Source organism: Etheostoma spectabile, chromosome 15 (genome assembly GCF_008692095.1).
Source record: "Etheostoma spectabile isolate EspeVRDwgs_2016 chromosome 15, UIUC_Espe_1.0, whole genome shotgun sequence".
NCBI lineage: Eukaryota > Metazoa > Chordata > Actinopteri > Perciformes > Percidae > Etheostoma > Etheostoma spectabile.
Window position 1 is genome coordinate 12834015 of NC_045747.1, and position 12296 is coordinate 12846310.

At 38.6% G+C, this 12296-nt stretch overlaps 1 protein-coding gene across 2 annotated transcripts; it reads left to right on the plus strand.

The window, feature by feature from the left end:
* Positions 1–3146: 3146 nt before the first annotated feature.
* On the plus strand, positions 3147–11258 carry kdm8 (lysine (K)-specific demethylase 8). 2 transcript variants are annotated; one of them, XM_032537774.1, is made up of 9 exons: positions 3158–3254; positions 3483–3537; positions 4644–5122; positions 5931–6103; positions 7248–7380; positions 7499–7549; positions 8808–8957; positions 9061–9153; positions 9238–11258. In XM_032537774.1, the coding sequence occupies exons 3-9, from the start codon at positions 4667–4669 to the stop codon at positions 9400–9402; spliced, it is 1221 nt and encodes a 406-aa protein (XP_032393665.1). In that variant the 5' UTR covers positions 3158–3254; positions 3483–3537; positions 4644–4666; the 3' UTR covers positions 9403–11258. The 2 variants fall into 2 exon arrangements, with proteins under 2 accessions (XP_032393664.1, XP_032393665.1); XM_032537773.1 differs by lacking the exon at positions 3483–3537 and having other exon boundaries at positions 3147–3254.
* The last annotated feature ends 1038 nt before the right edge of the window (positions 11259–12296 follow it).

Below are 12296 nucleotides of genomic sequence, written 5' to 3' on the forward strand. Positions count from 1 at the left end.
AATGAATTGTTTACTGCACAGTCACTGCACAGTCGAGGTTCCAAACAACGGATCAACACTGACTCGGATTTGTAGAGACATACAATTAAAATAGTTCTACTTTGATAGGATTTGTGTGAAACACAATCAATTCTTCTGATCAAAAAACAAACTTAACAGATAGCTTGCATTGTTGTAGTGACTATTAACATATTAAATGTACAATTCAGGAGGATTTAACTTTTACAACTTTTGTTTCAGGGAGAAAAGAGCTGGGTCCATTTGGAATAAACCAAAATTCGGATTTCCTCGGTGGATCTAAGGGGGTTGAAAAATAATAATGAAACTAATTTCACAACAAGGTCCATTCTGTAGCTGTCCTGGAGCTTTCGATTAAATCGTCCTCCAGCAACTCCATCTGCTGAGGAAGATTGTGTCATATGACTGAAAGCCCCGGAACAGCTCCAGATTATTTTTTTCAATTGTATTGAATGTCTTTAGAAAACATATTTTTCATTTCCTATTGGCTCACAAAAATAATTTGATTTGCAAAAATAGGGTCATTGAAGAGGATGTAGTTATCAGTGTTAAATTGTTAAGAATGATTTCTCGTGTAAAAAGAATTAAGGACTAACTCAACATCCTGTGAAATACCCTTATTTGCTTTCTTGCCGAGAGTTGGATTAAAAGATTGGTACCACTCTCTTGGCTGGACAGTAAATATGTACCTGGAGCCAAATAAAACAGAACAGAGATGTTGCCAGGCAACCAGCATAGACTCCAGGAAGTAAATACACCTAGCCAAGAAATAGTCTGGCCCTTTGTTTCTATGAACATAACAAAAACAACACGTTAGTAGATGTTATTGGTGCAGTACACTTTTAAATTCTTTGGTCAGACCCATGCTAGCTGTTTCCCCGTTTCCCTTGTGCTAAGCTAAGTGTTATGTATAAAGTTATGGGTTTAACCACTAGATGTCACTGTAGACCACAAGACATTGTATTGCATGTTTTGTGAGACGTTTTGTGATGAAGAAAAATAGTCATGCTTGAAGTGGAGTTGATGCTAAGGTCTCGCTCTTGTCCGTTCTTCTGTGGATTATCTACAATATAACACTAAGCTAAGCTAAGCTAACTGGCAGCTTCATGTGTAGGCTACCGTACAAACAAGAGTGGTATCAATCTTCTCATCTGACTCTTGGCAAGTAAGTAAATAAGGGTATTTCCTAAAATGTCAACCTCTTTATTTGAAAACCTCTCATTTCAGGTTCATCAATTAAAACATTTTTCAGGTGAAAAGAAAAAAAAGAAAAGTAGCACACATCCCATTTTGAAATGAATATCTACAGAGCGACGCCATCTAACAAGGCCCTGAGAGGATCTGATAGAGCTCCCCTTCTCACATAAACCCAGGAAAGGTCAATGACCCCTGCCGATAGAGATTTTGGGAGGACGGTCTACGCATGAAGTCAGCGCTGACAGCACAAGGAGGAATAACATCGGGCCTCTGACCTTCAGTGTTGCCCCACACCATCTTACAACCAAAGAGTCAGACACATCTGAATAATACATCAGCCTGTTCTGCTGGGACCACCCCCATCGCTCGCACAAGCAGAAGTACATAACACAGCATTTACATCATGGTGTGAAGTTTGTCTCCCACAGCATCCCATACAATAATAAACAGTGTGTTTGACCAGTTGAGACCAGGTCCCCGTTCATTACATATTTTTATGAAAGGACTTATGTTTAGGGAGGGCTTTTTTTTTAGCTGAAATGACTTGGCACAGTTTATTTTGCTCCAACTTGCATTATAATTGATTGTGATTACTGTTGTTTTTTTAACGTTAGACACAATTATTTATCCTTAATTCAAGCTTGTGTGTCGATCCTTGAGCCAATTTAACAATTTTGAAGTTTATTCTTTGACATTATTCAATTTGTAATTATCTTTCTGTCTTTTAGTTCCTCTATTTCAAAAGCAATAGCAAAGGATTAAATGAGAGAAAAAAGCAACACACTGCAGTTTTGGCCTCTACAGCAATTTCTCACCTTCATGCAAGTAAGTGAGCAATAGATTGGGCCATGAGAATTTTGCTGTTTACACAGTGAGAATGAAAAGAAATGCATGAAACATTTTAAAATCCCCTGTGATTCCTGGAAAGGCGGGCTGTCTCTCTCTTGTCTCCATCTGCTTTACATACAGGAACAGCTCCGCGGTTTGCACTGAGATTATTTGAATTTCATAGAGTGTTTGACATTTGATAATAGTGTCGTGTGTTTGATAGATTCTAGACTTTTCTGGCGAAGGTTTCCTATCATGTTTGTTCAGGCTTCTCCCCCCCCCACCACACACACACACACACACACAAAAAGCAATTGATTATGAAAAACTCAAATATCTCTGTGTGACGTCAAAAAGACAAACCCAATTATTGTTTCAGCTTCACATGAGCAGATACATTTCAATGAGCCTTCAAGGAATATCTGTATTTAGATAAACATTCTAAGTAGCAGGAGCAATGACAAGAGGGGGAAAATACATGTTTGTGTAACAACTGCACCATAATTTATTATGGTGAAAATATTGTCATCTCAATGCCACATAATGCCTTGACTCTGTTCTTCACTTGTGGAGACAGATTTATAATTTATTTAAGATGTGTGTGTAAATCAGGCTGTGCTGTCACACAATCCCTGTTTCGTGTTAATTGACTGAGCTTTACTGCAGTTGGTTGATAATCCAATAAAGAAAGACAGATGTTTGTGCAGCGACATGGTCTAGTGGTTGTGTACAGATACGACAGTGTATGAGCAGAGTGTAGAAGCGTGTATGCAGTTCAACATGATACTGGCAACATATGACAAACAACTGAATATGTGTGTGTGTGTGTGTGTGTGTGTGTTGGAGGGGGATGTCCTGGCTTTGCAGTATTTGCCGAAGTCACTACCCTCTACTGGAGTACAGAGTGAATGCTGATCAAAGTTTATACTACAAACATTTTTTACCATAAAACTCAGACATCCTTGACATTGGTTAAGCTGTAATAAACTGTGAGTTCACGTATTTTTGCAGCTTTTTGAGCTTATTATTCATGTTCTGGACACATTGAACACAACGCGGAACCAATGTTTCCCGCTGTTCGAGTTCCCTTCCGGTGTGTTTTTGTTGTCCCACAGGCAATAAAGTTGTAGTGTTAGGTTGAGGTACCGACAGATACTGTCTCCTGTTTCAAAGATAATATTGGATTTAAGGTGTAAATGTCGCGAAAACAGGTAACTCTATCATTTAGCGCATTCAATTGAGCTTTAGTTAGCACTGTTTTCTTGGATATAACGTTGCATGGTTTTGTATTAGCCGAACGTTACGTTACTTTACAACTCAAATGTTAATAACGTTACACGTGTTACTTTATTTAACGTTACTAGATATGTTGTTACGTTTCTAGCTGCTTTCTCTAAATGCCATATTCTAAATGTGTCTCACTCTCATGTTATATTTAGAGCTGAGCCTTTTGGGATGCTTTACCAGGAGCCTGTCAATGATTCGTTACAAAAGGTGAAGAGAAATGTGTATCTTTTGCGTTAATACGTAATTAAATGGTGTAGCCGATATTAAGCCAATATTAATTTTTTTGTATTTTCTTATTTAGAAGCAAACTAAAAATATTTTTGCCAAATTTCCCCATGTTCATGTCTCATATTTAACCTGCATTCGGATGTTTAGATATATTTTAATCAAAGTTATTATGATACAGCTCCATAGCAGCGAAGCAGACATCTGCAGGGTGCATCTCTTTATGCCTTTTGTGAGATTGAGGGGGAAACGTGAGAGTAGATAGCGTTTTCTAAAAATGGCACTAGAGTGCAATCTCTGAGATTCTTTTGAGAAAAATTGAATTTTCCTTCTCCCACTAGTGATTTTGAGGTGCACTTCCACTTTGCCGATCTCCTTTAATGACAGAGAAACATCATAAATAATTGAAGTTGTTTCTTGTTTAGTTATTTTCGCAAAATGGACATGTAAGGTTGCACAAATCTTTCAGCTGATGTGACTGATGTGCAGAATACCCAACTGATATGAGTCGTGCTGGAGGGCACCGCAGGGTGTCCTAAAACTGGGGATTACCTTATGCGTGTGGCATATTCCATTCAGTTAAGTTTGGTTCTGTTCAGTCAGCCTCAAAGCTGAAAAGGCTGTGTTTCTGTACTCAGTCAGGTGCTCAAAGTTGGCTGCCTCGCACTTTAGCCTCATCTCCAGCTACACAGAGCATCCAAACGCGGATGGAGTCACATGGAGGCAGAGTTGGCGTTACAGATACCATGTGACAGAGTGTCATCACTGTGCATGTGTCACACTCACAGTTCTGGCTCCTGATGCCCTCACCTGTGCTTTTTGTTCGCCAAATTGGAAAGTAGGTGTATGCATCTGTTTCACTGTAGCAGCATGGCTGTCAGCGATAGAAAAATTCATATGTCCCGTGGACCCCTTGAACCGCTGAGCACAGAAAAAGTAATTCAATGACAATCTTTGCCTCCGAAAATTACTGTGAATTGTTGAACTAGTCCGCAAAGAGTGCACATGTAAATTTAGCTGCGTGTCATCATAAGGGATTCAGTCTGAACAAGTGTTGTCCTAACTCATTTTCCCTTTCTGTTCCACAGCATAAATAAAGACTTTGTCATCAATGGCCAGACTCTGGTCAAAGATCTCTGCTCTTCTGCCTCATAATGAGGAACAGTTTCCACTGCAGTTCAGTGACAAAGTAGAGTCAAGTGTAGTGGAAATGCTGAAACGGTCTAGGCTGCAGCTGTACAGCGACTCTACGAGCGCCAGCCGAATGCTAAATGCCCAGATCATTTTGGATTTTTCGTGGGAGAAACTCAACATGGGAACATGGCGCCTTGTGGACAAAGAATGGAGACGGGTTTATTCGTACGGCTGTCTGTTCAAAGTAGGCGCTCTGTGTCGTGAAGACCCGTCAGCAGACGAGGTCCTGCAAGCTGTGAGGACTTGTGACATGGGTTTACTCATGGGTGCAGCCATCATGGATAATGTACTTCAGGTTATTGTTCAGATTCTGCAAGATGAAGTAAGGAAGTCCACTAAAGAAGAAGACAAAAATGACCTCACTGAGGCCAAGGTCAGTGGTCTTTTTATTTAAAACACACATATGAGTTTGTCACTTTAGTATATCAAAAGTTATTAGTCACCGCAAAAGCAGTGTAAAAGAGTTAAGTGGGGATAGTAAACTGATGCTTTGGTAGGAGTTTTGCTTAATGCCACTTTTTCAACACTGTTTTCCTAGAATTGTTAAGGCTTAAAAGTAATTGCTGAAGCACATTCATTATCACATTTACATTATCATATATTATCATGATATAGGATGTGAAGTGCTGGTTTTAAGGTGACCTGTGGCATCTTTGTCTTCAAAGGTATGCTGAGCAATCCATGGAAAGCTTCATGTCACAGCCTAGATTCTCTATGATTCAAAGTTTGCAAACAACAGTAACTGATGAGTACATTTCAGAATAAGCTTCTCTGAGGTTTCAGAGAAGAATTTCCTTTGTCACCTTCATCTTGTTGCACATCATTAGATGCCACAGAAGATAAAATGCAGCAAGAAAGATCTTTTTGATTACATGTTGTTTCTCTTGATATCTTCAAATATCTTTTTTTTTGCCAAACCAACAGTCCAAAACCCTAATAATGTTGAACAGAAGAACGAAAGAAACTCAACCCCCAGTTTTGGCATTTTAGCTTGTCAAATAATTAAACGATACATTTTTCTGACGATCGACTCAACGGTTTATGGACTTATCATTTCAGCTCTACTATAGTAAAATATAATCAAAGACACAGCTTTTCTTTTTATTTACCCCTTTAAGCTCTTCATTTTAGAACCGTATTAAAGACTTGACAAGCCCTTGTTGTTTTGGCATCATTAACAGAGAATAAAGATGGAGAGCCCACGAATTCCTGTGATCAAAGAAGAGTTGGCAGTTCCCAGGATAAAGTGTCCTTCACTGGAGAGCTTTAACACAAACTACCTGCTCCCCCTCAAACCAGTGATTTTAGAGGGGATCATTGAGCACTGGCCCGCACTCAACCAGCACCCCTGGAGGTTTGTTTTATTTAGTGTATGTTCTTATTCAATTATAGAGTGCCATTTGTTTTGTCCAGATGACATCACCATGGCTATTAGGAACCCATTTATCATTGTAAGTGTGTTAAACTCATTTAGTCAAACTCCCTACCAAAGCTCTGCCAGAAAATTCTAGATTAGTTTTAAAATCTTAGTCACATTGTTAAATCTTAAAGGTGCTCTAAGCAATGTCAGACGTGTTTTAGGCTACAACATTTTTTACATACAGCAAACATCTCCTCACTATCCGCTAACTGCCTGCCCCCTGAACACACTGTAAAAAAAAACGTGGTCTCTGTAGACAACCCAGGCTCCACAAACGCCAACAAAAACAAACTGCGCCTACTTGCACCGCGTTTAGTATGCAGAAGCACGGAAGCCTTCATCAGCAGTCCTCCATTAGGGTTAAACGCGACAACCATACTCATGTTCAGTCTGGCCATGTTATCAAACTGATTTACATTTGTGACATCAGCATGTGCACTTATCTAGTGGAGAGGACAGAAAACCTGAAGGACTCTGCTGCTGAAACACCACTGGCATGTAACATACAATTCACATCAGTTTGTTACCAGGCAATATGACATATAGTGTAAGTTTCAGTCCTAATTGCCTGCAAACGGGGGCACAACACAAATTAAATTTAGGTGGGTTTACTCATCAGACTGTGGAATCTAGTTTTCTGACTTTAAGTCGTCAACATCCCTGACTTTAATGTCTGACACCAGAGTCTGATATATCTGCCCCTCAGTTCAAGATTATCCTTCACTGTCCTCCCTCTCACTGCTGACTTCTGACAGCTGACTATTTGCTCTGACATCTGACATACGGCTCCCGGCATGTGACGCTCAGCTCTGGAGGAGGAGGAGGAGGAGGAGGAGGTGGACGTAGAGAAATGCACACCTGACATATTTTGAGCAGTGCTAGAATTCTAAATGACTGTGTGTGTGTGTGTGTGTGTGTGTGTGTGTGTGTGTGTGTGTGTGTGTGTGTGTGTGTGTGTGTGTGTGTGTGTGTGTGTGTGTGTGTGTGTGTGTGTGTGTGTGTGTGTGTGTGTGTGTGTGTGTGTATGATGCTGTTGTGTAACAGTGATGCTTATTTGTTTTTATCTTCTCCCGCAAAGCATAGAATACTTGAGGTCTGTTGCTGGCTGTCGGACTGTTCCTGTTGAGGTGGGATCCAGGTACACAGACGAGGAATGGTCACAGACACTGCTTACGGTCAATGAATTCATTGATCGATACATTTTGAATAAAGTAAGTGCATCCTCAACAAGTCTTGCTGCATTGTTAACATGAACAAAGAAATATCTACTTGGGATTTCTTACATCGGATTTTGATTTTAATTTCCCCTGCGGATCAAAAATCACCCAGGACGGAGGAAAAGGTGTGGGTTATCTCGCTCAACACCAGCTTTTTGATCAGGTAGGGTATTGTCTTTTCTGACATGATTATGGATATCATATTTTTTTATTTTGTCAGTTTACTTTAATTAATTATTCAGCTTGTATTTTTGGCACTATGGACAATTTAATTATTTCCAGCCGTCAAACTCGCACCACATTGCCTTACACAGTATTGAGTTTTTAGTCCTAATTTTACCGTACAAGTCAATAAATTGTCTGGAATGAACTTTCCATAAAGGGCATCTTGTCAAGCTTAAAGTTAGGTATTTCATGCTGTTTGATAGAGCAGAAGGATCCCAAATGCTGATTTTTCACACTACATCTTCATCCTTCAGGAATCACATGCAATCCAGCTAATTATATGTTAAATATACTGTATGTGTCTAGGAACTCATTTCACAATGCTAATTTGAGGTTTTACTTCAGATAATTTACACATCCTAATTGCAATGTGTGAACTTTTGTTATGAATCATTATTTAATACCTTACTGTTAATAAGAATAATAACCAAAAGTTATATTGTAATTTTTCTTGCGGGTTTAATAAAGTATACATTATTATTTCATTAGTAGTAGTATTATGTGCAGAGAATACTGTATGTCACTGTATGTTGGAACCTGGGTCTCTTTAGTCTTCATTATTATTTTAGTGTGACAGGCTGATGGGAATGCCATTGGGTTTGTAGTCCTTTGGTCATAACTAGTATGGACTATACCACTATAAACCAAAGTCTCTCTAGGTGTGTGTGTTGTGTATATATGTGTGTGTGTGTGTGTGTGTGTGTGTGTGTGTGTGTGAATATATATATATATATATATATATATATATAGTAGGATTTATATATTATTATGTATAGTATATATTGTTTAATTTTTAGTTTGATGTAAAATGTGTATATCCAGTATGTTTCTTTGTGTTTGTAATGTGAAGAAGATAACTCTAAATAAAAATGTCCAACCCTGTGTGATAAAATGACAAATAGATGAACCTTGTAACTGTCTGGATGATGGCACTAGATGAAAAGGTTACAGGCTTCACCAAAGCTATATTACAATTTATCCTTAAGGGGACCATACATGACTGTACCACGTTTCACGGACATCCATCCAATAGTTGTTGATATGCATTTCACTCTGGCCCAAAGTGATGGGCACACTGACAGACCAATATTCGCATCTATATAGAGCCATGCATTTTAAATTTTGGCTAAAAATACTTAGTCAGTGAGTCTTAAATGTCCTCCTGATGAGATTTTGTTTGTTTGATGTTACCTTAGATACCAGAGCTAAAGGAAGACATCCGCCCTCCTGATTACTGCTGCCTTGGCGAAGGAGATGAAGACGACATTACTGTAAATGCGTGGTTTGGGCCCGGAGGTACTGTGTCTCCTCTTCACCAAGACCCTCAGCAGAACTTCCTGGCACAGGTAACGATATCCAGGCTGTTTCATGAATCCAGTTAGTGTCAAAGATCTGTCCCGTGATTACAGTTTGTTTACCTTGTGGGATTTCCCTCTGTATATACATCAGGTTGTGGGAAGCAAATACATTCGCCTATATTCCCCAGAGGACACAGACAAGCTGTACCCTCATCAATCACAGCTCCTTCATAACACCAGTCAGGTGGGATTGACAGTCCATAGAGATAGTACATGTTGAGCCTGCAAATATATGCTGCATTTCCAATTTCTGACTCCTTCCATGCAGGTGGAGGTGGAGAATCCAGACACAGAACGCTTCCCGGAATTTGCCAAGGCTCCGTATGTGGAATGTGTGTTGCAGCCTGGAGACGTGCTGTACATCCCCGTCCGACACTGGCATTATGTTCGATCCTTAGAGCTCAGCTTCTCTGTCAGCTTCTGGTGGTCATGACTGCAGATCCGTGTTAAAGTGATTACATTTTGAGCTTGTTTTCCGTTTCTGTGGAGGGAAATCAATTTGGAGTTTTTAACTAATGCCAAGCTATTTCTTGTGAATTTGAGGACAACCACTGATCACACAAACCTTTGATCCATGAACAATGAACACACACTGCTGAATGATTAGCTTAATTGTGCTGCTGATGATTGCAACAACATCTATTGTGTAGAAAGCTAACAGCAGGGGGAAAAAAACAAATGAGCAGTTAAAACTGTTTGTGCTCATTTCATCCTGCATATAATTACGTAGAGTAGTTAGTCATCTAATTTGATAGGATATGTTTCTCTTTTCAAATTGGCATATTTAATTGTGTACTCAACCTTATTCCTACAACTATCCTCAGATGTATGATTTCCATAATTCATGGAAATGGGGCAAGTCTTCCAATTTAATAACCGAGTGAGCTACAGGTACAAAGATGTGGTAATAAACACGGCTTTGTGGTTAAACTGACAGTCGGAGGCAATCAAGCAGGTCACAGATGGAAATTAATAAATTAAATGAATCAATCCCCTGGGACAGGCAGACTTTGAAATTAAAACTGTCTCATTGGTTAAGTATCCTGACAGTAAAACTCTTGTCGAGCACCAAAAACACAACACCCGACTGCAGCACTTCATTTCGCATTTCAAACCTCTGACAAGCCCCAGTCATGTATCCCGTAGGTCCATTTCAATCAAGCCCTCTAATTAGAGCCATGAAGTATGTGAGGATGTGACCAAATTAAATGGATCAATGATGTACACATTTGAGCTGCTTTTCAGCCAAATTCACAATCAGCTGAAGTAGTCAAGGGAAATCAAGGCAGAATACTTTGAGGAGAAGAGAATTGTAAGTTGTTTTAAGTAAACACAACAGCCCAAGAAAATGGAATTACATTTTTTTTTTCCTGATTTAAAAAAAATGGGTAAGAGTTTGAGTATAAACAAAGAAAGTAAACGTTTTATAGGGCAGGTACTCCGTAGCTGAAAGAGAAACGGAGTAACAACCCACTACTAGATATAGGCTATTGTATAAACTTGAGAGACATTTGAAACTGGCCTATAGGGCAGACCAAAGCCTTTACATACCTTTTTATGGTGCATATACTAAGCTATAAAAATAATAATTGATATATTAATGTATTTAGACATCATGTTTTAATGTATGTGCTAGAGTGAGTCATTGAGTAACTGTACTGTATCTGTGGATGGCTACGTTAGTGGCTTCCTTCCAGGCCAGTAAGCCTATTATCACAAATAGGCCGATTAATGTTAAAAATGCTAATAATATGAGTGATTCATATTTGTTATATTTTCACACATAATTTATTAAAAAAAGAAATATTTTATAAAATAATCAAACAATAATTTGGTGGCCCCCACTGCAGTAACTCTCAGGACCCTCCTAGGTGTCCCAGACCCCCTGTTGAAGAAAGAAAGTGGCTAAAACAAACTCAACAAAACAAATAATGGGTTTAAATAGTCTAACTTCATGAGTTGTGGTTGAAATTGGAATAGCTGTTTTCTCAAAGTGCTTGTAAAGGTCACACATGTTCTCATAAAGGTGCATTAATGATTTATAGTTAATAGGTTTATTGATCTTGACAGCTGTCATGATAGTGCTGCAGATATTTATTACATGTTGTGATTTTTTGTGATTTTTATTGTGGAATAACTAATAGCTGATGCAATAGACCTGAACGTGTTCAGGTAATAGACTTATCCACACCGAGTTACTTTCCTTATGGGGTTATCTAAACCAATAATAAGAACCCTGGCAGAGTTTAATTCTGTGAGTAAATCCTTTATACTTCACTTAGCCTATCAGCACTTTGTTGTTGTCAAGTATGTGGCACAATTGACTTAAGATCACACAAAACTGCTTACTCTCATTTTAATGTAATCAATACTCAATTACCAGTGAAGTAGTGTGGGACCTCTGGGCCGTATAACCCTTTCTCTTCCACCTAGACCTTCTCCTGCTCCTCTTTTGATTAATGACCTCATGGATTTTCAAATAAATCTGGCAATTCGGGATTCAAACCAGCAGATTTATCTTGTGTTGTGGTGCAATAAACATTGGCTACATTGTGGTGAGTAAAACCCCCAATCCACAATGTAAAAACGAACGTTGCCAGGTGATTTCCTTTTGAATGGAACATTAAAGCTGTTCTATAATTCAGTTCAGTTAAGGAGCATAACGTGTGGAGTGTGGTTTACAGGTCAAAGGCCACTTACCTTATAAGCATGACCTCAGGTAATATTCCTCTACATTAATATTCATCCACAGGTCAAACCTTTTATGTCAGTTGTTTTCATGCTGTTTAAATGCTTCATACAGTATTCAATTAAGTCCCTGAACAATGCATGATACTTTATTCATCAACAATTAAGAAAATTAGAGGGAAAACAACGACAAAATCTACAAAAAAAGTTAAGAACAATGATTGTCAGGCATTAATTAGTTAGACAATACAATATTGCATCATTTTCTCAACTGTTTTTATCAAACTGTCAATCATTCTGACAAACTATGAGCAGCCTTAAAAATAATAGTTTTAGATACATCAAATATTTTCAACAACACTGCCTTAACAACAAACCTGAGCTGGAAGCAATGCAAATATGTGTGAGATAAGGTGAGTGGTTATTTTTGGGTAGCTGTGTAGTAGAAAAATGATGTTAATGATTAACAATAATACTGTGTAGTGTTGGGTTATTAGAACAGACAGTGCAAGGTACGATCCAGGCTGATTGACAACCATGTGATGCTATTCAAATGGTTTTTTTAGGCAACTTGGCTTCAATTGGTGCAACAATTCAAATCCTATTTTGAGTGTAGATGTATCCAGGTGTGTGTGTGTG